This window comes from Dunckerocampus dactyliophorus, chromosome 8 (assembly GCF_027744805.1).
Source record: "Dunckerocampus dactyliophorus isolate RoL2022-P2 chromosome 8, RoL_Ddac_1.1, whole genome shotgun sequence".
NCBI classification, from domain to species: Eukaryota; Metazoa; Chordata; class Actinopteri; order Syngnathiformes; family Syngnathidae; genus Dunckerocampus; species Dunckerocampus dactyliophorus.
Genome location: NC_072826.1, coordinates 15,506,175 through 15,532,586, shown reverse-complemented (window position 1 = coordinate 15,532,586; position 26,412 = coordinate 15,506,175). Strand labels below are relative to the sequence as shown.

General features: G+C 40.1%; 1 protein-coding gene across 1 annotated transcript; it reads right to left on the bottom strand.

The window, feature by feature from the left end:
* Positions 1-24,084, bottom strand: LOC129186237 (immunoglobulin-like and fibronectin type III domain-containing protein 1). Its single transcript, XM_054784273.1, has 31 exons — positions 23,918-24,084; positions 20,469-20,555; positions 19,600-19,635; positions 15,225-15,344; positions 14,975-15,117; positions 14,234-14,333; positions 14,098-14,142; positions 13,386-13,422; positions 12,063-12,246; positions 11,869-11,976; positions 11,629-11,773; positions 11,148-11,420; positions 10,593-11,072; positions 10,068-10,175; positions 8,593-8,706; positions 8,190-8,285; positions 7,155-7,313; positions 6,574-6,672; positions 6,401-6,433; positions 5,454-5,578; positions 5,253-5,394; positions 4,773-5,066; positions 4,402-4,698; positions 3,519-3,698; positions 3,297-3,425; positions 2,917-3,225; positions 2,193-2,278; positions 1,905-2,097; positions 1,504-1,800; positions 419-745; positions 1-325 (listed from the first exon to the last, which is right to left on the bottom strand). The coding sequence occupies exons 2-31, from the start codon at positions 20,515-20,517 to the stop codon at positions 321-323; spliced, it is 4,713 nt and encodes a 1,570-aa protein (XP_054640248.1). The 5' UTR covers positions 20,518-20,555; positions 23,918-24,084; the 3' UTR covers positions 1-320.
* Positions 24,085-26,412: the final 2,328 nt, after the last annotated feature.

Below are 26,412 nucleotides of genomic sequence, written 5' to 3'. Positions count from 1 at the left end.
GCAGAATTTAGCCAATCAGAAGACATTTCTCAAGCTTTATTTAAACCATAGTTAACATTAATACATTTATTTAAAGAATTAACTAATTATTAGATTGGAACTGCATTTTTCATTTTGGACTGTAATTTTTCTGGTAAGGCATGCATACATTTGTCATCTTTTTAAAATATATATTTGTAATACAATTTTAGAGTAATCAAAATAACATTTTTTTCCATAATACTTTATTGTAAATAAATATGAAGTAATAATTCAAGGATTCAGGAGGATCACACAGGACCAGAAATGTAACATGTCCTCCATCTTCATCACATTTTTTTTTACTCTGAAACAAAAAAGAATGACATAATTTGTTTTACTTGCACTAATGCAAGCCATTGTGAGAGTGTTGTACTGTATATTTATGATAAAGACTTACCCCTTACTGTCAACTTGGTGGAGCACTCTGCTGTTCCCATAGCATTTTCTGCAACAACCTTGTACTCTCCAGTGTCTTTAGGTCCGACCCTCAATATGAGCAAAGAGCAGACTCCACAGGTGTTGGAGATGTAGTAGTTAGTGTTGGTATTGAGACTGATGTTGTTGCGGAGCCATGTAACATGAGGCATTGGATCACCCTTCAAAGCGCAGCTCATGTAGCATTCATATCCCTGAGGAGCTGTGTGCATTTTGAGTGGGACAAGGAACTTTGGGGGGCACTGGAGATCGCAGGCCTTGGATTCAGGCATATTCACAGTGAATCTCTCTGAGGAGAAGAGTAGATATTCATTATGTAATTTTCTGCAGTCGTTGTAATGTAATGTCATCAACACAAATTGCTGAGTTAAAGGTCTCCTATTATACTAAATTGACTTTTTTAGTGATGTTCATACAGTAATATGTGTCCCTAGAGCCTTTTTCCTTACTCATATCACCTTAGACCTGCCCCGAGCTAGATGAGCCCGCCCCGAGTATCCGCCCACCACTTCACAGAGGACAGCTTTGAAAAAAAAAAAGAAAAAAAAAAAGCAAGATTCGCTACACATCTTAAAATAAAGTCTGTAGTTCTGCCAACTATCCACCAGTAAGCTATAGACGTGGGAGCTGTATGTTTTATCATTTTGCTTTTCTTCAGCAAATACCTAGACTGATGTTGCTGTTAAAATTCTCATAGCTACGCTCGTGTCATATGCTAGTAACATTTTTGTCCTACTTTCCCACTCCTTAATCTTACATTGTTGTATGTGATATATGGCATCTGTTATGTTGAATAAATGGCGTACTAAAAGTTGTAGTTTATATGTAAAAAGTAAATAGAGTGCACAGTAGGGCATCTTGGAGACACACACTCTGTCTGAGACAAGTGTGGATAAACACATTTCATTAGCATTAAATCTACAGACACACAAAATGCGTGTTTCCGTAGGGCTTATTAAAAACACTTTTAAACAGTTCCAGCATCAAGGCTAGAGTTTGACCAACACACATCCAACACACTACTGTGGGAACATTTACAGTATGTACCTTTTTTGTTGGTGATCAGCCACTTGGGTGATTCAGAGGGTTTGGAGGAGCCCATGTCATTCTTTGCGTAGACACGGAACTGATACTCTCTGCCAGGCATTATATTGCAAGCTGTGAATTTATTGTTGAAGATGTGATCTGCCACAGTGTGCCATGTTCGTTTGCTGGAATCCCTCTTTGTCACCATGTAGTGCAGCCTATCATCACGTTTCTCATCTGGAGACGGTGTCCACGAAACGGTCACTGTGCCTGGCACGTTTTCTTCAATCTCCACTGGACCTGGTGGTTTTGGCTCATCTAAAGTTTAAATAAAATAAAGTTCTCTTTCACTTTCTTTTCTGTAAATTATATGGACGTCATGTATTTAATAATAGTGATAATACTATACTAATAATTCTCACCTGTGACTCTTATTTCAATACTGAACGTTTCTTGGCCAACAATGTTCTTGACAACTATAGTGTAGATTCCGGAGTCAGAGCGCTCAGCAGAAGGGATCAGAAGCTGCGATGTGCCTTCTGCATTACTTATTGTCACCTTTTTAGAGACCGGCACACCATCCTTCAGCCATGTGACCTCAGGCCAAGGAGAGGCCTGCAAAGCATACAAAACAATAATGACTAATAGATCACTCAGAGGAACATTGACTAATTGTTTCTGCTTAAACACTTGTTTTTTGGACAAATTACCTCAAAGTTCATGGTGAATCGCGCTGAATTTCCTGCTCTCACCACCATGAAGCTCTTGATTTTGGCATCCGTGAAGCGTGGTCTCACTAGGTTAAGAATGCATGATATGACATTCAGTGATGTTTGGTTTTGTCTTATAAAGACTTTTGTAGAATTGCCTACTTGAAACTGAAGTAATCTTAGTCACGTCATAGTTATACTGATTGTGAAAACTTAAATTCCAGTGATTTATCAAGAGCAGCAAGAGCGCAATACGGTACTGACCCAGGTAGAACACAATATTTTTTCTTTAGAAAATAGTCAGTGACAGGTTGTCTTATATTCAGGGTCACCGAAGTCCACTTGCAATGCAATCTACCGAACCAGAGCGTGCACTCAACAAGCGGACTGAGACCACTTGAGAAATTGGTTTCAGTCTAAGCATTTGCACTTGACCAAACAAACCGTACTTGCACAGCAAACATAACAGAACACGTTTTAACTGAACCAAACATGTGAGAACTCACCAACATCAGATAAGGAGTTATGATGATAACGTTAAGATAATAGCACTCAATGAAGCAGCAAACAAATGTTGAACAGCTACTAAATATGAATGAAATATGATTTAACTGATATTGAAAACATGATTACGAACAAAGCCATGTCTTTGATTCAAAAACAGGGTCGCGAAAAATCGGGGTCGTCTTATATTCCGGGTTTAATACATCATACACATTCTCACCAGGAGGAGGCATAGCGAGGACATAGTTGTCCAGTTCCTGTGGTTCTCCCTCCCCGCCATCGTTCATAGCAATGACTCTCACCCAGTACATGGCCATTGACTTCATGCCTTTCACTGTGTAGAAATTTGTGGTTAATACGGTAGAATTGCAGCGATTCCAGTCCGTGTTCTCCGCGGGACGGATCTCCACAAAGTATCCCTTGGCTTCATCCTCGACCCCTTCAATGTCCTTGGGCTTGTTCCAAGACAGTGATAGAGTTGTGTATGTGGAATCGGTCACTTTCAAATCGAGGACCTTTCCAGGAGGCTCTGCAACACATCATCTATACTTAGTGCTACAGATTTTAGGTTGGTATACAGTACATTGAATATCCACCTACTTTTAGGGTCTCTGGCAAACACAAACTCAGAAGGTGTACTGAATTCACCCGCTCCTGAGTTATTGATAGCTGACACACGAAATTCGTATTCCATTCCCTCTACGACATCTTTTACAGCAAATCCTTTAGCTGTTGGAGTGGAAAGCATACTTTTTACTTCCCCCCAAAAATTACAAACACAACTCTTTAAATGCAACTATGGGGAAGGATTTCTAAATTTACCTCTGATCATCTCCTCTGGCGGGTTTACCTGACCCCACAGATTGCTGCCCTTCTTGCGTTTCTCAAGGTTGTAGCCGAGGATATTGGTTCCTCCGGTGTTAGCAGGAGGGGACCAGGACAGGTTGATGCAGTCCTTGAAGGCGCTGACAACCTTTGGTGCTGATGGAGGTCCAGGGTATGCTGTGTACACAAACAACCAGGGTCTTTTGGGAAACTTTGGGCTGTACCTTGCTTGGGCCTACTTTGTACCTAAACTCCAGCACATTTGGCAAGTGTGAGTCCTCTGATCCGCGTTCCAGTTTGGCAAACTTCAGCTACTTTGGCACGATTGGAATAGGTGGGCTTGGGCATGGCATGATTACATGCACACGGTCATGCATGCATGCATAAAATGTATCCCAGTAATACAATGGACTGTTATGCAATCGCTCCTCACAAGTTCTTAATGATACTGTAAACCGATACATTTCATAGTAAATATAAAATCCAAAGACTGAAAATAATTCGAAATGTGAAAACCCATGGTACGGTTGCGTACCTGTGACTATATTTGAGTGCGTAATAAAGACGTTTCATGTAAGTATTGCAAATAAAAGTTGTCTCGCAAATAAGTATTGACAGCTACCACGTTCCGAAATAATGCGAATGTCTCAAAATAAGACCAGATGTGATCCACGAGGTCAGGGAAATTGCAGTAATGTGGCAAAATAGAAGTTTAGTTGCACAAGCAAACGTAGCATGAATGCTCAGCGTGAGCACAGGCCATCGAGACCAGGAGAGGAAGATGGAATTGTGTCTAGAATGGATGGCCGAGTCAGTAGTAGGGTAGCTCTGTTCAGTGTTAGAACTAAATTCAATACATCCATCAAAAGCATTAGTGTACCTTTTGTCCCAGCTTGAATATCCTCTGTTTCCATCAGCTCACTGGTGCCCATTTCAGTCTCCACCCTGATGCGATAACAGTACCTGCGGCCGTGATCTACATCAAGGTCCCTGTATTTGGCTTCTGGACCGATGGGCCCAACCTTCTTCCAGGTATTACGGCCAATTTGCTGCCTCTCCAGGATGTAGTTGCCAATCTTGCAGCCGCCACTATCTTTTGGGGGTCTCCACTTGAACTCAATCGCAGAAGAGGAGGCTTCGACAACCTCCAGAGGTCCCATTGGAGGAGTTGGTTTATCTGTCCGCAAAAAAGTAAATTTATAAGCGCTAAATATCTAACAGTATAAATATATGCTTTTCGGGAATACATACCCATAACAATAAGTTCACTGAGGGCTTCAACAGTCCCAAACTCATTTTTTAGCTTTAACTTGACTTCGCCGCTGTCTTTGCGCTGCAGCTTGATGAGCAGCAGGCGGGTGCAACCATCCGATGTCTCGATCTTGATGTTTGCTTCATCTGAAAGCTCTTCCCCCTCCAGGTACCACTGAACTTTGATAGGCTCCCTGCCCCTGTAGGGTAATTTGAAGGTGGCCTTGTGTCCCTTTTTCACGGTTACTGGTACGATAAATGTTTTCAGTTCCTCTGGATCAAATCTTGGTGGATCTAAAATGGACGATTAAAAATCATTTTTTGAAATCTAGCTGCTGCTTGTTTTAATTTTTTGGCAGGTCAGGTCAGTCCAGCGACTACGTCAGGTCATGTTCGATTGCTTTAGCAAAAATTTGGTGTTGTTGGACAAGACTCCACTCCACAGAAGCACATTGTGTCAAATATTTGCTCCTTTCTTACCTTCCACTACAATCAAGGCCTCTGTCTTCCGTCCATCTGCTTCAAACTTATACTTCCCGGCGTCATCATCCGTGGCTTTGTGAATTTTCAGCTTATGGAAACTTCCTTCTTTGGAAACAGTAATACCCTCGGTAGACTTGATCTGGAAGAAAATATCACATAAATGAAACAATCCAAACTTCATATGTATGTAATGTGTACCTCTTCGCCATCTTTGTACCAGATTCCCTCACAGTCCTCGCTGCTGAGTTTACACATCAGCTCGGCCGCTTCCCCAGTGATGGCCTTGCAGTCGGAAAGTCCAATGTGGAAGTGAACACCTGGGTCTGAGAATTAAGCGACTAACAAGTTAGTAAAATTGCTGCTGGTGACCTCAGCACACAAGATGTATTTATACATTATATACATATATACATTTATTTAGTTTATCTGTGTGGAGGTGGGGGTGGCGCGTTTGGGGGGACAAACTTACCTGATAGACCAATATATTATCATTTTCATTTCATCTATACATGCCAAAATGCAGATTGTATGAATTTGAAGTGTTGTCATTTGCAACAGCTTGTATTCAATGTGTAGGTAGCTCCATTGTCTGGTTTGAGAATCCTCATCCTTAAAAATGCCTCGGAAGACCATCATCATTAAGTGCTTCTCTTCTTGGATTGCTCTTGCAAGAAAATGCAGTGACATCTCCTTGCTGAGTGCGAGAAATGTCTTGTGCAACAACAACAAAAAAAAACCTTTTAAGGCTAGGTCATCCTTTCAAAAATGCTAGGCGTCTTTCATCTTGGAGTGATAAAAGTGTTTCTGTCTAAAGAACACAAACAGTTCATTTGGCTAATAACCCTCTGCACACTGATTCATTCTCAATTAAGATATGCCAAAAGCAAGCAAGATTGTTAACACAAATGCACAGAGCATTGAGCAAAATGCATTTGGCTCAAAACACAACACACAAGATGGAGGTGAAAACACACATACATTACCTCCTGTCAGCAAAGTGTAATTAAGATGCAGATGTATTGCACTGTACCCAACACCACACCCCAATGTTTTCATTCATTTCACCATTACGCCAGTAAAGTGGTAATTATGTGGGGTGCCCTCACAAGTGCATTCAATTTGATTAGCACATCCTCAAGGCACTCAAGGTGAAATGCCCTCCTGTTGAGCTCCGATGGCTGGAAAAGGTCATTTCATCAGTTAGAGATCACATTTGGCCACACACACACTATGGATGTAAAAGCCTCCAACTGCAATAAAAGTCATCTTCTTATCAAACTACTTCTCACATCCCATGCAGACGTTAATGCAGTCTTACCAATAACTGTCTCCTCAATCAATGGGCCTTGCCGTACTCTAACGCGCTTGCCAACTGCTGGCTGCTCTTCCACCTCCTCGTCACTTTCATCACTTCCTGCTGGTCCAGTGCCAATATCACACTCTTTATTATTATTTGCTTTCACTTTTAGGTGACATCATCATTGTGAATACCATCAATCCAGTGTTTGACATTTACTGTTGAGTATGCATTAAAACACAAAATTAACAGCAGCATTGACCATGAAATTCATTAGCAATGCAATGCAAAACGGGTTAGAAAGGATGCGTTTATGGTGCACAGAACTATCCAAATGTATCTATTTAATTCAGCATCATTTACACCATGCATGAATACAATTAGGATTTATACTAGGACATGACACATTTCCACATGTAAGCAGTTTTAACAAAACAAATAGGTGACTTATTTCAAGACAAACACGATAAACAACATGATATGAGGCCTTTGTGCTAATATTTCAAACTGACCATGGCAAATAACTTTCTCGACAAAGCAGCACACACCTTTAAATTGTCATCTTAAATAATCAACCGTGTGCAACCTCACGCATTTCTTACCAATGTCATCATCATCATCATCTTTGTCGTCAGAAATTTGAACATCTTCATCATCATCATCATCATCTTTTCTGTTCACAATTTTCTCACTGGAGCCGTTTTCTGTTTGCCCAGACTTTCCACTATTTTGCTCTGTGGTTTCCTCACCATGATCATTTCCTATTGGTGATAATAAATAGCAGGTTGATCCAGAATATTATGTGGAATTTGTTATTAAAATGCACTTTGACTGACAATTATGAACCATACTGATGACATGCATCCAACTCTCTGCTAACTCTGAACATTTGTACATCAATTTCAGTTTTGTATATGAAAAAAAGGCAATGTGCTGTACACAACACCCACTGTAACTTTAAGGTGTTTAGCTGACACCTCTTGCAATAACGTGTGGTGAGGTTCATGGCTGGTGAGGCACTGATGCCTTTGGAGTTTTTTTTAAGAGGACAACAATCAAAAGAAGGTAAGTATTTTACAGAGACATACAGTACTTTGAGACTTTGATTAAAAATTTTCTCAAATGCTTTTCAAATACTTCTTAGTCCTATCTATTTATTTTTTTCTTAACTGAAAAACATTTGTGTTCTTACCTTTTATTTGTACATAAAGTACTATACATGCACCCTGTCCTTCTCAAGGAAAAGCTTTGATACTTTGTTGTAAAAGTCTGATCACCCCCTGGTAAGCTTGGAATTTGACTTTCTGCTCTCAAAAACTGTCAGGAAGCCTCAAATGCTGGCTTTTCCTCTCTATGGTAGGACGGCAGTGACAAGCACCTTCCAGCTCACACACGGCCCCACCTTTTCAGGACGAAGCGATTACCGTAAGCACCTCCCATATGACATTTCTATGTATTTTATTGTCCCATTAGCAAGAATAATGATGTCACACTTATATTGAAGAAATTACACTGGCTGTACAAAGTCATGGTGTACAATAATGTATCTGCAACTTTATATTGCATCAACATGCTGACATACATTTTCAAATATTAACTATTTGAAAAATAAATCATGATATAATACATTTTCTTACCAACATCAGCATCTTCACTGTCTTTAGAATGTTTTTCTTTTTTCCCAGACTTTTTCCCACTTTTTTGCTTTTCCTTTTCCTCACTGTGATCATTTCCTATTGGTGATAATAAATGGCAGATTCATCCAGAATCATATCAGTTATTAACATGCACTTTGGCTGACAATCATAACTGTGATCATAACCTCCTAACTGTGTCCCTTCATTTAGATATTTAATGGTTTAATTAAGTTGATTAACTAAACAAGTACCTTTAAACATCCAGATGATATTGTAAAATGATGAGTGAGGCCTTTCAATATCTAAATTATAGTTTAATTATAAGAGTAATCTACAGTATAAATGTAAGCCTTTTAAGCCACATAATCTCAAATAATTTATAGACTGTGAAACAATTTCTTACCAACAACAGCATCTTCACTGTCTGCACTTTTCACTGTGGGTCTGTTTGTGTTTTCTTTTCTCACAGACTTTTTGCCACTTTTTTGCGCAGCTGTTTCCTCACCATGATAATTTCCTATTGGTGATATTAAATGGCAGATTTATCCAAGATGTTAAGATCTCAAAGAGTTATTTAAAGCACTTTGATTGACAATCAAAAAGGTAGTTCAAGACAATTATTAGACCATCCTTGTTTCTTCAGTTTATTGATTTTAATGCCTGGTACAACTAAAGGTACATTTGTTTGGACAAATATAATGATGATAACAAATATAGCTCATAACAGTTTAATTTAAGAGCTGATATCTAGCAACTTCCATGGTTTTCTTAATAATAACCAAAATCACGTAAGTTCTAACATGGATAGCTATAGCATTGTACTGCCAAAACATGTAACTCTTATGATCTATTTTTGTTGACATTGTTATATTTGTCCAAACAAAGGTACCTTTAGTTGTATCAGGCACTAAAATGAACAAGAAACTGAAGAAACAAGCGTGGTCTAATCATTTTTTCCATGCCTCTACATTATGTTACTGAGCAAAGTCAGCATCAGTTCCATGTTGTGTTTCCTGAAAAAATCATGTCGAAAATCAGTTGATTAACAACCTTTATGCCAAAGCCGTATTATACAACAATTACTTTTTGATAATGTTCTAACATTAATATGTGTCCCAAGAGTCTGTGTATGAGCACCAAACGTGCACTTGCTTGCTCCACTTTGAGGGTTGCTTAAGCGACCACTTATGAAGTTGCGGCTTTTCATGACATCATGAAGGCAAAACTTCAGGAACTCCTCATGGACATGATATGGTCCCTGACACGCCCATACTTATATGAGCCCCCACTGTGTCTACGGTCAGCACTTGATGCAGGGTAGCTTTGTAAAAAAAAAAGCAAACAAACAAACAAAAAAAAACTTAAAATGTAGCCTAAAGCTCTGCAGATATGGGAACTGTAAGTTTTGTCTTTTTTTTTCTTCTTCAGCGAATAGGCGACCCTAGCATGATGTTGCTGTTAAAAAGTGTTAAAATGTATAATGTTGCTAACGTTTGTGTCCTCCTGCCCCACTCCCTAAAGTTATGCTATTGTTTGTGACATATGACATGTATTACGTTGGCCAAGTGCAGAGTTACAGTGTATATGTAAAAAGTGGATAAAGTTCACAATAGCGCTCCTTGGAGACACACACTCATTAGTATTAAAGTTACAGACACACAAAATGTCATATTCCCAGTAGGGCTTACTAAAAGCGTGTTTAAGCTGTTTAAATTCAAGCATTGAGGCGAGATATTGGCCAACATGCTTCCAATACACTATTGGTGAAACAGTAGAATAATGAATAGTAGAATATGGAGCAGTCTTTATCATAATATGGTAAACGGCTTTTGTGATAAGTAAAATAATCTACAATGTGCAACCTCAGACATTTCTTACCAACAGCAGCATCTTCGCCGTCTGCAAATTTCACTTTGAGATGTTTTTCTTTTTTTCCAGACTTTTTGCCACTTTTTTGCTTTGCAGTTTCCTCACCATGATCTTTTCCTATTGATGATATTAAATGAATAGCAGCATCCATTATCTTTATGGACAGATTAATAGTTGCTCTCATATCTGTTATTAATATACAGCCTGACTGACATCACAAAACATACGTACCACATAACCTCAGTTCCTAACTGAGCATAGGCACCATCAATTGCACATTTAATTTTATTGCTTTGTTTTTTTTGGAAAAATCAATCAATTTTATTTTTGATTGATATTTTCTTCTTGGTTAAATATGTATATATTTATGACATGGATTGTCCTTAATAGTAAGGGTGAAAATCCATGAAAAAGCAAGAATAAGCGTTGACAAAAAGAAAACATCCAGTTAACATGAATCAAATACAGTCCTGTTTTTCACTACTTAAAAAATGTGTATATTTAATTTATTCCACGAAAAAAAATCCTACTTACCTTCAACCTCATGTTTTTTCTTTCTTTCTTCTTCATCTTTTACTTCATCTACCACAACTGATTCCATAAATAAGGAATTTTCTCCAACTTCTTCGTTGTCTTCGCTCGGTTCTTTTGCCCCAGCTTCACCATCAGCAACAGAAGCCTTTCTCTGTCCTGCACTCGACGCTCTCCTAATGGGTTCATCTTTGCTGGATTCTGCCTTCTTTGCCTTGGCAGCAGCTTTGGCAGCAGCCTTGGCCTCAGCCTTGGCGTCGGCGGCCGCCTTTCTAGCTGCCTGTGCTTCCAGCCGGGCGGCTTCATCTGCAGCATCCCGCTCTGCTTGACTCTTCTTGGCGATCTCCAGCTTCTCCTCCATTTCTTTCTGATATCTTTCCTGCTGCTCCTTGGCTATTCTTAGTAGGTCTTCGTCATTCCCAACTCCAGCCATGGTACTTTTACGAGCTGCTTTCTTCCCTTTGCTGCTACCGTCTTTGTCCGCTGCAGAAAAATATAGTGATACGTTATAAATTATTATTTTTTTTTTTCTGAAATAGTTCCCCAATCATTTTTCACCTTCAACCACAAGCCAGGCGTTGCACGATTTGATTCCTGCCACAGCAGCGTAAATGCCAGCATCCAAAGGCAAACAGTCGCGCACGATCAACTTGTGGATGAGCTTGTCTTCAGAAACACTGATTTCGTGCTTTTCACCATTGGACAGCAGAGCATTTTTACCAAACCACTTGATCTCATGCAGAGGTGCGGTCAGGACACAAATAAAGAGTGCATCTTCTCGCTCTTCTGCCTTGACCTCTTGGATTTTAAGAGCAAAGTCGACATCGGGTACTGAGGGATTGCACAAAAGACAATAATTATTATATATGTATGTATTGTATAAAATATCTCCATTGGGGCACTGAATGCCTTATTGTATTACATTGTGGAATATATGTGTAATGTTTGTGAATTGAGGTCTTACAGACAAATATGTTGTTTGACCCTTTGTGAATCTACTCAGTGAATATATAACCAACAGGATACATGAACAAAATACCTTTAAAGTCTGCGGCGAACACACTGACCCCCTCCACATCAACATCTTGATTATTCATCGTGAAAGTATGTTTTTTGCCAACTTGCTTCAAAGAATGCTTTTTTTCCTCACATTCTTCTTTTGTGAACGGGACCATGGAGCCGTCCTTCGTTTTTTGCACAGACAATTCCATTGTGAAATGTGATGAATAACATAATGGCAATTAAAAAAACACGTGGATGTGTGAGCCCAATGTCTCACCTTGTAAAGAAATACTTTACTATCCTTGAGTTCCACCTCCAAGTCCAGTGTTGCTAAGTCGTCGTCGTCGACATCAATGTGTTTCAGAGTATTCATGTGTGAAACAAACTGCAGTACAGGTGAGAAGGGAACACATTTTATAACAAAACAGAGAAATATGTTCATGGTAAGACATCTTAAAACGGTCGACTTACCGCTGCAATATCTTCGTTTTGCTCCTTCTTCATGTCATTGAGTTTTTTCAGCATACCGCGGAAGTTGGTGATCCCGTGTTCTGCGCAGATGCGCTCGTAGTCTTTCTTATCTGCACTCAGAAGGATTTCCCAGACCTTCTCCTCTGGTGTCATTGCCTTTTCTTCCTTTGCTTCCTCAGTAGGACTGTATAATAAGGACATCAGGAATGTTGTTATGCTGACCGTCCACATACCGTCACAGTAAGTAAATAGTAGGGGTGTAACGGTACATGTATTCATTATCAGATTTTTTTGGTGCGGTACACAGGACATGTATTTGAGCATAGTCATACTCTGTATACAAGTACAGTTCAGTCCAGCCTTTGGCTAGAGGGAGTTGTGGCTAGCAATTGTGCCATGTTGAACCCAGGCTTTGAAAACCCTCTTCCTTCGTTAATTTCTCCTCTTTGGGAACACTTTGCCTTCCTGGTAAAATACATAGAAGGATAAGATGAAATCAGTGTGCCGACATTGCTTAGTAGAGCTCAGGAATGAGGTTGCAAGCTGGAGTTATTAATGCTGCCCCTCAGTGAATAACAAACTCTAAAGCAAAAAATATAAAACCACCACTCCCGGATAGCATATTTTACAAATACTGGTTTTAAAGAATAGATTCAACAAAATATATTTTTCACAACAGTTAACCTACATTAAAAAATTGCTTAAACTGTTGTATCGGGCCGAATAAGATCTCTTTCTCTCAGCTGTCTGGTATTCACATGTACTGTATTTCATGTACAAACACACAAGCAGACTCAGAGAGGCGATTTGCAGTCATGCTGTTGATACTAGCCTATACATTCAATGATAGCTAACGTTAGTAGCTAACCATGGCCAAACAATATAACTGGTGTGTGTTACATCGGGCGTAGTTTATGAAGTCAAAGCAGGAATAGTGCGAGCAGCATGTGCCCGCTAGGCAGCTTCTCTCTGTGACATACAGCAGCTTTAATTGAATAAAAATACAAGTTTACATCGTTCCAGCTGTTGCTGTTGCACTTGTATGTAATTGCACTGTGCTAAAAATAAACTTATATATTACCATTTATTCAATTTGAATTATTTTTTGAGGATTTAATTTATTGGAGAATTTACCTACAAGCAGTTTTTTATGTTTTGTTTTAAGAATCATTAAAGCTGTTTACACAAATGTGAAGCACTTCTATGTAATCAAACTGTGGCCTTAAAACCGAGGTACGCACCGATCATGCGGACCGTTACACCCCTGAAAAATCCTCATGTTTGCAATTATGTCATAAAATAAGATGTATCGAGTTGACTCACCGTTTTTTAAGTTTCCTCTTTAAAAAGTCTGGTATATCTGCGTAAGGACAATCACAAGAATCAGTTAGAATTGTCTTTTAAAGTAATATCCAGCGTTATTCTCTTCTTCTTTGGGAAATACGTTCGAAAGGTACGACCAGAGATGTTTGATTCTGATCCCACTAAACTTTTCTGTCATACTGACATCTTCTTTAATGTTTCTGAAGGCAGTTTCATGTGTGCCACTTTGTGTATTTGAAAGATTCAGCCTGAGAGGCAGACTTTAATTAAACTAGTCAGTTCACTGACTCAGGGAAATGTCACACTATGAACATCTATGTCTGGTATTCATATGTATTTCATATACAAACACACAAAAGCAGACTCAGAGAGGCGATTTGCAGTCATGATGTTGTTATGATACGAGCCTACCGTATAAGATTCAGCCTGAGAGGCAGATTTTTCCCATTCATTTCACTGACTCAGGAAAATGTCACACTGGTATGAAAATGTATGGGCTAGACCATTGAACATTTTATGTTGGAGAACTATCAATCGGTTGAGGATATAAATCACCAGTCGTAAAGCCGAGTCGTGTGTCTTCTTTAGAAGTTTGTAAGATGAGCTTATTGTTGCCATTTTGCAATATTTGTCGTAAAAAGAAGAACTACTCAGTCATTTGTCATTTCTACTGTTGTGTGCTCTGGTTTAAAAAAAAAAAAAAACAACTCACCATCCCCATATGTCTTTTGGAGTTCCTTGGTTTTAGAGAATCCAACTGTGAACAGATAATGGAATGATTATTATCCGTTCATGTACATGTATAATGCACTTTTTTTGTAATAAAATAGTGATTCAGACATAAATACCCTCAATAACATTCAGGACGGCAGTGCAAACAGCGCGGCCGTATTCATTTGTTGCATAACACTTGTAGGTGTCTGCATCCTCTGGGGCCACCTTGGGAAACTGATGAAATGCAACATTCAAGACATTTTTATCATCATTGAAAAACCATAAATGCTCCAATTAATGCCTCCGTTCAGTTAACCACAGTCTCCGATAGTTGTTGGGTGTATGGTCTACATAAGCAAATAACCACCAGAGTCTCTAACACCGGGTGAAAAATCATCAGCATTAACAGCTGTGGCTGTAGGAAGCCTCCTGGTGTCGTGTTTTAGTTAACTCCACAAGAAATATTACATGTGGTCTGCATCCACCAGCTTTATCAACCTCTGCAAGCACTTTAAAATGTTGGTTGTAATACTCAGTTGTTGGTGTACACTTGCCATATTGTTGTTTACAATTGACTCATCAGTGATAGTGCTCGCTGAGCAGTTTGCTCCTTACCACTATTGCAACATTGGTTCTGTGCTGCTGTGTATGTAATATACTTATTAATAACTGACCGTGTGGTCAGAGAGAGTTATGTCTTCCTTTCCACTTTCTCATGCACACCAAATCATTAAAAGAATTACATTGTTCTAACAACCTCTCGCCAAATGTCATGCCATCCTTTTTGCAGTTTTGAATGCCCCCGCTACAATTGGAGCATTTTTCTTTGGAGCATTGATTTGTCAGCATTCATAAATTTTAGATTGACACTGTACCTCAAGAGTATGCTCGTGTGATGATTCATTGTAATTTTGCCTGCAGGTGTCGGGGTTAAACACGATTTCTCCCTTTGCTCTCGTCCAAGTTACACTGGGCTTTGGAGTCCCCACCACAATGCCTTTAAAGATGGCACATTTTCCTGAAATATTGAATTTTACATGTCATTAGTGCACAATAGCATGGTATTGTGTCATCAGGAGGGGTAAAAGATGACAAAGATGACATGCCTTCTGATGAAAGACAAACCTTCTTGAATAGTGATGGCAATGGGCTTTCGGGAAAAATCTGGGGTTGTCATTCCCTCTGGAAGTTCCTCCTGAAACTGTGTTATCATAACCCCCGGCACTTTGGACTTCTTACGGATGCCTAATCAAATGAGGAATACAATTATTTACATTTTCAATTAGGCACATTTGACAAATCAAGTGGGCGAGAGCCATAATCAAGATGGATGAAAAGATCATACAAATAGAGATTTAAAAAAAACTTAATTAAAATTAAAGTTTGTGCAGCAAGATGTTAGAATAGGTAACTTGTGCTGGAGAAGCATTTAATTCACAAATTCTCCTGGAAAGAAAGAAGAAGAGACTGCCAAATTTATTCCCAACCCAACTATGAAGGTTGTTTACTGACATGCATGTCTTTTGCAGGAACTCTGTTGGGCTTCTTAAAACAACAAAGAAACTCTACACAATACAGCACTTTGACAGCACTGCAACACTGAGCTCTCCCATCAGATGGTAATAATGAGCAATTCACTATGTAAGGCTGACAACAGGCTCACAAGCTTGACACCTTTTCAACAAGAGAAATACTGTTTAGAGCAATATTTCTCTTCAATTACAACTAGTATCTACTTTACAAATTGAGATTTGCTATCTTACAATATTTTACTTATTGTAATGCATGTTAAAAATATATTTTTAACAAATCTCTGCTGAGATTTGTTAATTGATATCCATATTAATACAGGGATTATGACAATAAACATGTACGCTTATGGGATATCTATAGACAGTTAACCATAATGCAGTCTAATATAATTACCGTGCTGTATATAGTCTAATAAACACTATGGAATAAATATATGTAAATATATAAATTATATCTCTTATACAGTTGTCCACTCACAAATACACGTTAACTACTGTTGTGAATGCAGTGTGTTGAGAAAAAGTTAACTGAACTGATATATTAGTTACTTATATTATAGTTATTATATATAATTATATTATAACTTATATTATAGTTATTATATATATATATATATATATATATAGGAAATACATACTGTATATTTCCAAATATATGCAGATGAAGGTGATTTGCAAACTTCGTATATCCTGTAACACCACTACTAAGGCCTTAGGTACTCTCTGGCTCTTCGTTATTTGTTATTATTAGTTTTAACTTAATGTGATTGACTGCAGTACTTAGTAGTATTTTCTTCAAATTAGCATAGTGTTAAATGAAATGCCCGGAGTGCCTGTGTCATATTGTAGTCTAACAGCCATTGTAGCCTAATTGCATTGTGGCATTGTGTAGCAAAAGTGATGATTATGTCTTTGCAGTCTTGCAGCTGTTAAACAGCTAGACATTTGGTTTCAAGTACAACACATGAACATGCTGAAAACGACATATTAACCACAGAGATATAGGTCAGCTGATTAATATGAGCAGCAATCAAAGCTGCAGGTGGAAGCCAGGCATAGATTATGTGAGCCAGTCAAAAGTAGCCCAGTACGTAAGCGTGTGTTTGCAAAACATATGTTCTAGAGAAAGGCACAAGTGTCTTTTAGTATGTCTTGTATGAGTCAGTTTTATTAATTGTGTACAGTGCAGTATTGGAACAGTGGGGTCAATTCCTTTATTTTTCTTGTAGACTGAAAACATTTGGGTTTGATATCAAAGGATGCACACGAGACCCGAGAGCAACATTTCAGCTTTTATTTCCAGGTGGATCAGACGCACAACTAGGTTTTGCCTATATGGACTGCATTTTGAGGTGTAAACAAAATGAAAATCATAGACCGCTGTCTAGGAGTGAAAAACAAAGCAGATTGTGAATGAATGATGGCAAATCAATCAGAACTAGAGATGTCCAACACCACTGATGTAGTGTCTCAACTGATACTGAGTAAAATTCAGGCTGTCATCGGCGATACCGATCCGATACTTCACATAATGCAAATTCACCTAATGTAAATTTTTTAAATTAGTGTATTTCATATCATAGCATAAAAAATACACCAATTAATTAAATCAATTATTAATTCAAATAAATTAATGATTAAATAATTAATTTAACTAGTTTATTTATTTATTTTAAGTATATCGCGGTAGCGGATTGATTTATAATACAGCCAAGCTTATATACAACAAGAGAAAAACAGGACAAAATCATATGAAATAAGTGAAAACGGTATTTTAAACAATAAAAAAATAAAATAAGTAAAAACATTAAACCATTAAAATAAATGATTAATTATTAAAAACTACTTTAAGAATGAAAACTTTATTCACAATTCACACATGGCTCCGTTTACGATCCGTCAACGCTTCAGACAACATTTTGAGACAAACATTACCTCCACTGACTGAAGTATCGAAAGTATTGATATTTTGATTTGAGAATCAGATTCAGAGCATGAACGGCTGTTATCAGAAGTATTGATATTTCAGTATCGAGCCGCACATCACTTATCAGAACCGCTGCACAAACATTGGTCATAGTTAGCACAACCATTGGGAATGTACTGAAGGAGAAAGAAACCACTCGTGTATGAAGTAACAAACATTGAACGGGTAGACCAAGGAAAACATCAGCATGTGACGACAGAAACATTGTGAGAGCTATAAAGAAAGACAGTAAAAATACTTACTTCTGAACAAAGGTTTTATGGACGGAATAATTTTTGAGGGTCATCTCTGTACTTTTTGGTAAATTGCAGCCTGACCTTCCCATTCATCTTGCTAATGAATGGTTTGCATCTTCTGCTGTAGCCATTGTACTTTTGTTGTTGAAGTCTTCTATGAACAGTAGATAGTGATACCTTCACTCCTGCCCTCTGCAGGTTGTTGCTGATATCACCAACAGTTGTTTTCGGGTCTTTCTTTACATCTCTCACAATGTTTGTCATCACGTCAAACAGGTCAAGGTCTGTTACTCAGTACACCAATGTTTTATTTCTTCTTCAAGACATTCCAAATGGCTGTAGTGGCTATGACCAATGTTTGTGAAATGGTTCTTTGCATCTTCTCTCAGATTCACAATTGCTTGGCTTTCATCCATAGACAGCTCTCTGGTTTTCATGCAATTTTCCCCTCTAAATGCAGTCAACACAAGCGAAACATGTCCTTCCCAATCTGAAACTGAGCGTAGAGATTCAGTGCTATTTATTGATTGAATAAGCAATGCATCAGGACACACCTGGGCAACACAACACACCTGTCAGTCACGTGTTCCAATGCTTTTGCTCTCATAAAAAATGGGTGGTTTCAAGCAACCGATCAGGATGTAAATACCTGGAAATAAAGCTAAAATGTTGTTCTCTGGTCTCATGTTTGTTTGTCTTTTGATGTCAAACCCACATGTTTTCAGTGTACAGCAAAAATAAATTAAATTGCCTCACTGTTTTAATATTTCTGGAGGGCACCATACACTGCCAAGATTTTTGCTGATCTTGCTGCTGGAATCTTAGATTTTAGAATTTGCAGATTCCATTGTAAAATCCAAAGGCTTGACTTCGTAGTCCCCAATATCTCTGTTTATCATGCAAAGTTCAGGAAATGATGTGTGTGTATCAGTGTTCAGGGTCTCATGAGTCTCAAATTACGATACTGTATTGAGTTGACAGTGCTTTAAGGTGCTATGGGGACCCCAAGTACTAACTTTTAATATTTATTTAAATACATCATGCCAACCCTTTGCAATGTCACCACACAAGACACTACAAACGTAAACGCACAGCGCCCCCTAGCATCAGCCTTTAGCATGTATTGTATTTGGAGGCTGATGGAAATATCACAAAGCGCATTAGAGCAGGGCTATTCAACTGGTGGCCCCTGGTCCAAATGTGGCCCGTGAATGCAGTCACACTGTCCTGCAAGTTCAGTTCAAAACTTAAGAGTTTTTGTAGCAGATTCCTAATAACGCCAGAACACTTTTTCCAAATAGAGGATCTTTGACGTGTCTTTACAGTATGGTCTTAAAAAACACAACAGATATCGAATAGAGGATTTTTAACTGAATATTTTTGCAAGACACTTAAAAACAGCAGTGTGCTCCTGTCAGAGGATATTTGACTAGCATAAACATATTGCTTATGTTTTACTTTATGACTGTATTTATGGCTATATTACGTGAGGTAAAAATGTGAACGTATGGCAGAACCTTGCGCTGACATCCCTTCAGGTCCTAAGAAGCTTTCTAAAAATGTGGCCCCCAGAACACTTGAGTTGAATAGCCCTGCATCATAAGCTGGTTCACCCTCTTTGGATGACACCATCATGGTAGGACATCGACCACGCCATGCAGGCAACCAGCCCACATGGACACATGCACTTACACAGAGTGAATTGTTTGTGGAATGCGATTCATCCTTCCACGCACTTACTGTACCTTTGTCGTCTGGGTGACCTCCCTCAGTATCGGTGACTTAACACGTAACGGGATAGCAGGAGAAGGAACAGGACAGTTTAGTATTAATCCTGACAGAAGCACCACGGCACGTTGGAAATTTGGCAGGGTTATGGACACACATAGTGCACATACACACACACACATACTACAATATACCGCATGAGCCGGGAATGGGAGGCACAGGAACAGAACTGCTATTCAGAGACGCACACACAAAACACGGTTAGTCACAAATAATGAATAGGGTGTCAGCAGTAGCGTTTTTGCCCTGGAAGATGTTCTCAAAACCCACAACCGAGGATGATTTCTGGATGGTACTTGAGGGAGAAATCTGTGCAGAAAGCGATTTCACTGATTTCTCATCAAACACGAGGCTGATTCATCTCGCTTGGGATCGTTTTCTCAGGATGGCCGCTTGTGTTCAGCATCCTTATTAACTGCACCGGATGAAAATACAAATGTTTCATAGCATACATTTATTTTCTTCTGCCATGAACACATTTAAAATGGACCGCTTTGGGAACAAGAAAGCGATGAATCACAACTTGTTGAGCCGTTGGCCTCGTCAAGGCTGTTGAATCATCTTGGGGACGGTCTTTACTTAATGGAAAAAAGATTCTTTGTAGAAAAAAGCTGCTTTTTCTTCCAAAATATATATTTTAGATAATCTTAAGTCACCTACTTAATGTTTTTTCAACTTCATCTTTGTTCTTTTGTGTACAATGATGGGTTTTTTTTTGTCTTCAATTATCTGAACAGATTTGGCTTGGCTGCTTGGAAAAAAGGGATTACAGATGCACAAAGATGACTGATCCACGTGGAGAGGGTGTCCTTCATGGGGCACTTACCAGTCTGTCCAGCGGCAGTCTGATCGGTCACCTTTGACTTTTTCCACATTGTGATACCTTGTTGACGCCAGGAGATTTCAGAAGGTTCTGTCACCAAACAACAAGATCGTCATCAACACGTGTGACAAGGTAAATACTGACAATCAAACTAGAGTGAATCCATAGACATGAGTAAATACTCATGTCTGCAGTTCCTCTGTTCAGTCACTGAGGGGCGCTGACATTAACAAGGTTACGGTTTCGTGTTACGCTAAGCACGACATGGATGCCCCTCTCTGGAATCTCTTCGTCAGGAATGTGTTAATTCGGCAAGGCACTTGTTGGGGACTTAAATAAACAAGCTGAAGATCTTCAGGCTTAGTGTTGCAACACTTTCAGCACCGCCACTGTGAACGCCTCTGAATACATAATGTACACAGATATCATGTTTACATCTAATTAGACTGCTATGTCACTTATGTTGCCTGTTAACGCCAAAAAATGATCGTAGGTCCAAAAACACAAAGGTAATGTGTATACTTTTTCCACTCTCACCACATCAACACAAACAAACAAACTTTTTTAAATGTTTTATTTTTGTTATAAAAACTTCAGTTTTTTCAAAGGGGAAAAAGACAAAATAAGCAACATTTTGGAAAAAAAAATAGGTGCAAAGTAGATTATTTGGAATGAGGTTATTAGAGCCTTGACTAGGTCAATAACTGATAACAACAGTGATTTTGATGCATTATTATATCAAAATAGATGTGGTTGTAGGTGGAGTCAATGTGAAGAAATTGGTCCTGAGGGTAAATAGAGTCGGAATATACGCACATATCCTATTCTATATACCTTCCAGGAGATTGTAGAATTGAAAAAAAGTTGTTTGATACACTTAGCCCTAATACTGAATAAATTAAGAATCAAAACAACAAATAAGCTGAATGTACACATTTGGATGCCAAACGATTGTCAAGGGTTAAATGTAATTATTTATTGACACAATACTTTGGTATGTAATCCTCAGGTGTGAAGTGACATCATGTGACCCTTTCAAGGTAAGTCACAGCCGGTGTGTGTCTGTGTGTGTGTTGTGAAACGCTGTGTGCGTCATTTGATGTCTTGACTATTTAGCGTCCGTGTAAGTATTTGATCTCGCTGACTCTCACGTTAAGTGTCCTTAACCTTCCCATTGGACAATGACACTCAAGACTAGTTGTGGTTATCTATAGCCAGGGGAAAATAGCTGATTATTTGGGTTGAAACTTGAGGAGAGGAAGTGCTGACTTTTTTTCCTTCTTGCCACATTAACAACGTTTGGATTTGTTTAGATTATGCATATTGTGCACTTAAAATTGCATGTTGGTAATTTATGTATCCTACGTCTATCACCTGGTAGTCACATAATCTATGGAAATTCTCTATGACCTCAGTTATACTGTACATTGCAAAAAAAAGGATGTTGATGATCACTGATGATTGTTTTCTGCAGGTTTATTGAAGACATGTTTGCAATGCCTCACAGGCGGGCAGAAGCCAGCTTTCTGTAAAGCGTTTTATTTTTAGTTGTACAAAAGTGCAGACATATGTTACATACATTTTTGGCCTCTGGCAGCACAGCATTCCCTGGCTCTTGTTAGAAAAGATGTTCGATGAATGCAAAACATCCAGCTTTAAGAAATTGCTTGGCAGTGTGCCTCTTTTCATTAAAAAAACAACAAAAAAAAAACACCCTCCTTTTTCCATTTATGCATGTGGCTGAGGCTCGCTTTATATTCAATTTACAGTATCTATTCTCTAATAAAAACATCTTTAACAGTATTTTATTGAGAGGCAGGGGACATTGGATACATAAACATTTGCTCCCTGTATCTTTGAATACAAACATTGTCGAGGAGACTGAGTTGTAAATTGCACTTGTTGCTTTTCGATTATGCTGATAGAAAATGGCCATGTTCATGTTAATGGTTTAGTTTCTTTCAGACATGATTAACAAGTTTTTGAAAAAGAAAAAAAGTCTTATAAAAAAGGAAATTAATATATATATATATATATATATATATATATATATATATATATATATATATATATATATATATACAGTAAATAAAAATAACTAATAACACATATGTAAATAAATGTATACATATCAAATTAAGTTAATAAAATAATAAGAAAGATAAATAAGTTTATGCAGGACTGAAAAACTGTATAGTATGTAAACACATGCAGGCCATAGATTAAGCAATAAGTAAATGATAAATGAATTAAATCAGTATAGAATCAGGATACGTTGTATAATAATTTGATTCAATAAAAGCCAAGTTGGCAGATTGACAAACTAAGTTTAATCAGTATTGATGGACTTGTGTTAACTTTTGTATACCAGTCGAGATGCGAGTTTGCATTTGTCAGTGCATTATGTCACTGTCAAGTCTTATCTAATTAAAAGTAGACAGTCAATTTTTAAGGAATAGCATGTCGCTGGAGATGAGAATAGACGTCTGTACATTGCCGAAAGGCCGCTCTGGATTCTGTGCAGGGGCCGACAAATAAATAAGCGATATCTAAACGTCTTGGCTGTCGGTACGTGACAAGTACCCGGCAGTGCGGCCACCTGGTGAGTATTCTGTTGGTTGACTGTTGACACGGACATCTGCAGCTTCTCAAATTTCCCACACTGCATTTCTTGGCTTGACAAAACTTGGCCTGTTGACAAGACCTTGGTGTGTGAAATGAGCACTAATGGGCATATTTGAACTTCCCGGTGGATTTCTGCATTTTGTTGATTGTGGGCGGCGGACAAACTGATGCATGTTGAACAAGCCTGTTACGTGTGGCTTGATTTAATTGATGCTTTACGCAGATCTGTTGCATTACAATAATAGCTTTAGCAGTGGAGCGCAGCATGCTTTTTGCTGGAGTGTGAAGCATCAAGTTGCTGTTGCCTGTTTGTTTTCAGTGTGGGGAAAAAAACATCTTGTTTATCCTAACCCTGCGCAACACCCTCGATTCCCCGAAGGCCACGTATCAATTTGATACCACCATCTAAAGTTCATCAAGCCAGAACACCTTCACAGCTCCCAACTCTCACGCTCTCTATGCCAGGAAGCAATTTACCAGATTAGAAACTGTGACATTCAAACAGAGGGGTTAAAATGGGTTTCATGCACCACCTTGCAATCCATACGGCTGTGCAGCTCAATGTTCTTTTAAATGAATGGTATCTGAGAGCTCACATAAAAGACTATGTAAATACTGTGAGCCACTTTATTGGTCTTTAAGCTGAGGTGCGGGCTCGTATTCATCTCCCCAGAGTTTTACAACGCAGGCTGTTTACTGCGCCTACTTATATTCCTCTGGCACAAAAACAGAAATAAATTTTTTTGGGGGCCGAGCCACACAATGCAGTCCATTTCTAATCCATTTCTTTTCTATTCCTCCTAGTCTCCATGTCGAGGGACACCTACCTGCTTTCAGCTGTGTTCTCTTCTCAGGCACCAGTCTGCTCGCTCCTAATTTTTCACTGTAATAGATCCTTCCCGTGGCGTGCGGGACCTGTGCTTGATGCTCCTCTTCCGGCCACTGCCCAAAGCGCTTTAGGTTTTTTTTCGTATTTACTCCAGAGACATTGGGATGGGAGGTTGGGTGGGTGGCGATGCAATGGGGGAGCACCCATGAAGGGAGGGGGTCAAAGAGCAGGTGAAACACCTCTTATAGAATGGTTTGTCCTAAATAACTGGACAGTCATGCTCATTAAGGTGAAGGTGATGAGTCTTTAGCTTTGAGTACCTTTCAAACTTGTATATGTCCTGATTGGATACATTTAGATTGGAGAAGTCCTGCTGTGGCCTTCGATGTACAGTGAAACCTTGGTTTTCATGATTAACTCATTCAATACCAAAGATGTATTTATATGTTTTTTTTAAACCCGAACGGCCCCTTCCAAAGACGTATTTATACATCTTTTTACGCTTTTTTTGTGCCAGAGACGGAAAGAGGTGATGATGCAACTGCAGACTAAAATAAGTGACTGTCACTGCAGTTTTAAGCCATAAAAGCTCGGCATGGATGTTCTACCTGTATTTACACACTCAACAGCAACGAGGACGTGTAAGAGCATGGAGGAGTGTAGCGTGCAGAAGGTTACTGCATTGTAGGGAAACTGTAACACGTGCACGCGCACACATGCGCGTGCACACATGCACTTTAGTTCCAAATTCCAAAAATTGTATATAGTTCATGATTTTATATTTGCAAATGAATGGTTGTTTGTATTGTTTATGTTGTGGTACAGTTGTTTACATATTTTGAGCTGTTGCAATCTTGTTTAGCTCTATTATGGGTTATTTTGCAGCCGTGATCCATAAAAAAAACATACTTGTGGTATAACTGTGTTAGTAAGCAAAGAGCCACAAAGTTAGCTGCTGATAACGTAACAGACGGGCGACAGAGCCGGAAGACAATGACTAACAGGCACGTGTTTTAATAAAGACACATTACCAACCCAGTTAGGCTGCATTGTATTAATACCACGACAAAACTGAGTTATCAACAGGTGGAATTTCTTTGTTTGGGCACTCAAGTCTATGGTATGATACGTCGCCAAACGGACTACTGGAGTTTGTGTACAATTTTCATGTGAGTGCGCCAAATGAATGTGCTTACGGTATACCCCCCAAAAAACTGACAGGTAACAACAGTCAGATGACATTAAGATCTCCTCCTGATTTCCCCCTTGGCGTGTTGGTGGATGGGCGGGGGGTGGGGCGGTGGCCGGTCTGTGGCGTGGCGGTGGGCGGGGCGGGCGGGGGCATCTGCTTGGGCGCCGGGCGGGGGCCGCTCCTCTCGCGGGCCCGGTCGTGCGGTGCTTGCTTCTCTGTCCCTCCCTGGCGCCTCTGGCCTGCGTGCTTCGTGGGTGCGGCCGTGCTCCGCTCTATGTGGGGTCCGGTGCTCTTGTGGTCGTCGTGGTGTTGCTCCCTTGCCGGCCGTGGTGGTATGCGGGGGGCGCGTGGGCGCGGCTCCCGCTGTCCTGGTGGCGGTCGGATCTGCCTTGGGGGCGTGTGGCTTGTCCGTGGTGTTTGGCGGTTTGGGGGTGGCGCTGTGAACGCTACCTCCGGTGGGGCTCCGGTGTTGGGGGGCACTGGGGGTATCGCCTCTGGGGGGTTGGGTGGGCCGGACTGGGCATCCTGGCGGGCCGGGTAGGGCCTGTGGTGTGTCCTGCGGCACGCCCGAGCCTGGGCTGTGGTGGGCGGCCGGTCGGTCATGTGTCCTTGGTCCCCCCCCTGCTCGGTTTGGGCGGCGTTGGGGTGTGGGGCCCCCGTCCTTCCTGTGCCACTGCACCACCTCACATATATATAGGACATTGGGGGGTGGCCTACGGTCGGGCGTGATTGGGGAGGGGAGCTGCCTTGCGGGGCTCCTTTGCTCCTGCTGTGCCACTGACCTGTTGCCCCCCAATTTTAATCGCAGAGTAGACACTTAGGGTTTGGGGGGGCTGGCCAGGTGAGGGGCCCTCCGAGCGGCAGCTGTCCCCCGATTTTAATTGCATCATTAGCTATCATCCACATACACTCCATATACATGCACACAGATACACCATCCTCTTTTATTTTATTTTATTTATTTATTTATTTTTTTTAATTGCATCATAGACACTATCACACCTTATCACATACACGGGTGGGGCGGGCTGGATTGGGGTGCCTCGTGCACCTCGGCGTCTGCCCGCCAGGGTCGGCGGTGTGGCCGGGGGCCTGGCCGTCGCGGTGGCTCGCCCGGGGCGGCCTGGCCTGTGGGGTGCCCTTGTCTGGTTCGCCTGCCCTTCCCTGGGGTGGCCCTCTGGGGCCTGTTGATGCCGGGGCTTGCGCCGGGGGGGGCGGCTTGCGGTGCCCCCCCTGGACTGACACGTGCCGCGGGCGCCTCTGCGCTCTTGGGGCGGGTTCGGCGGTCTTCGGGGGGCGGT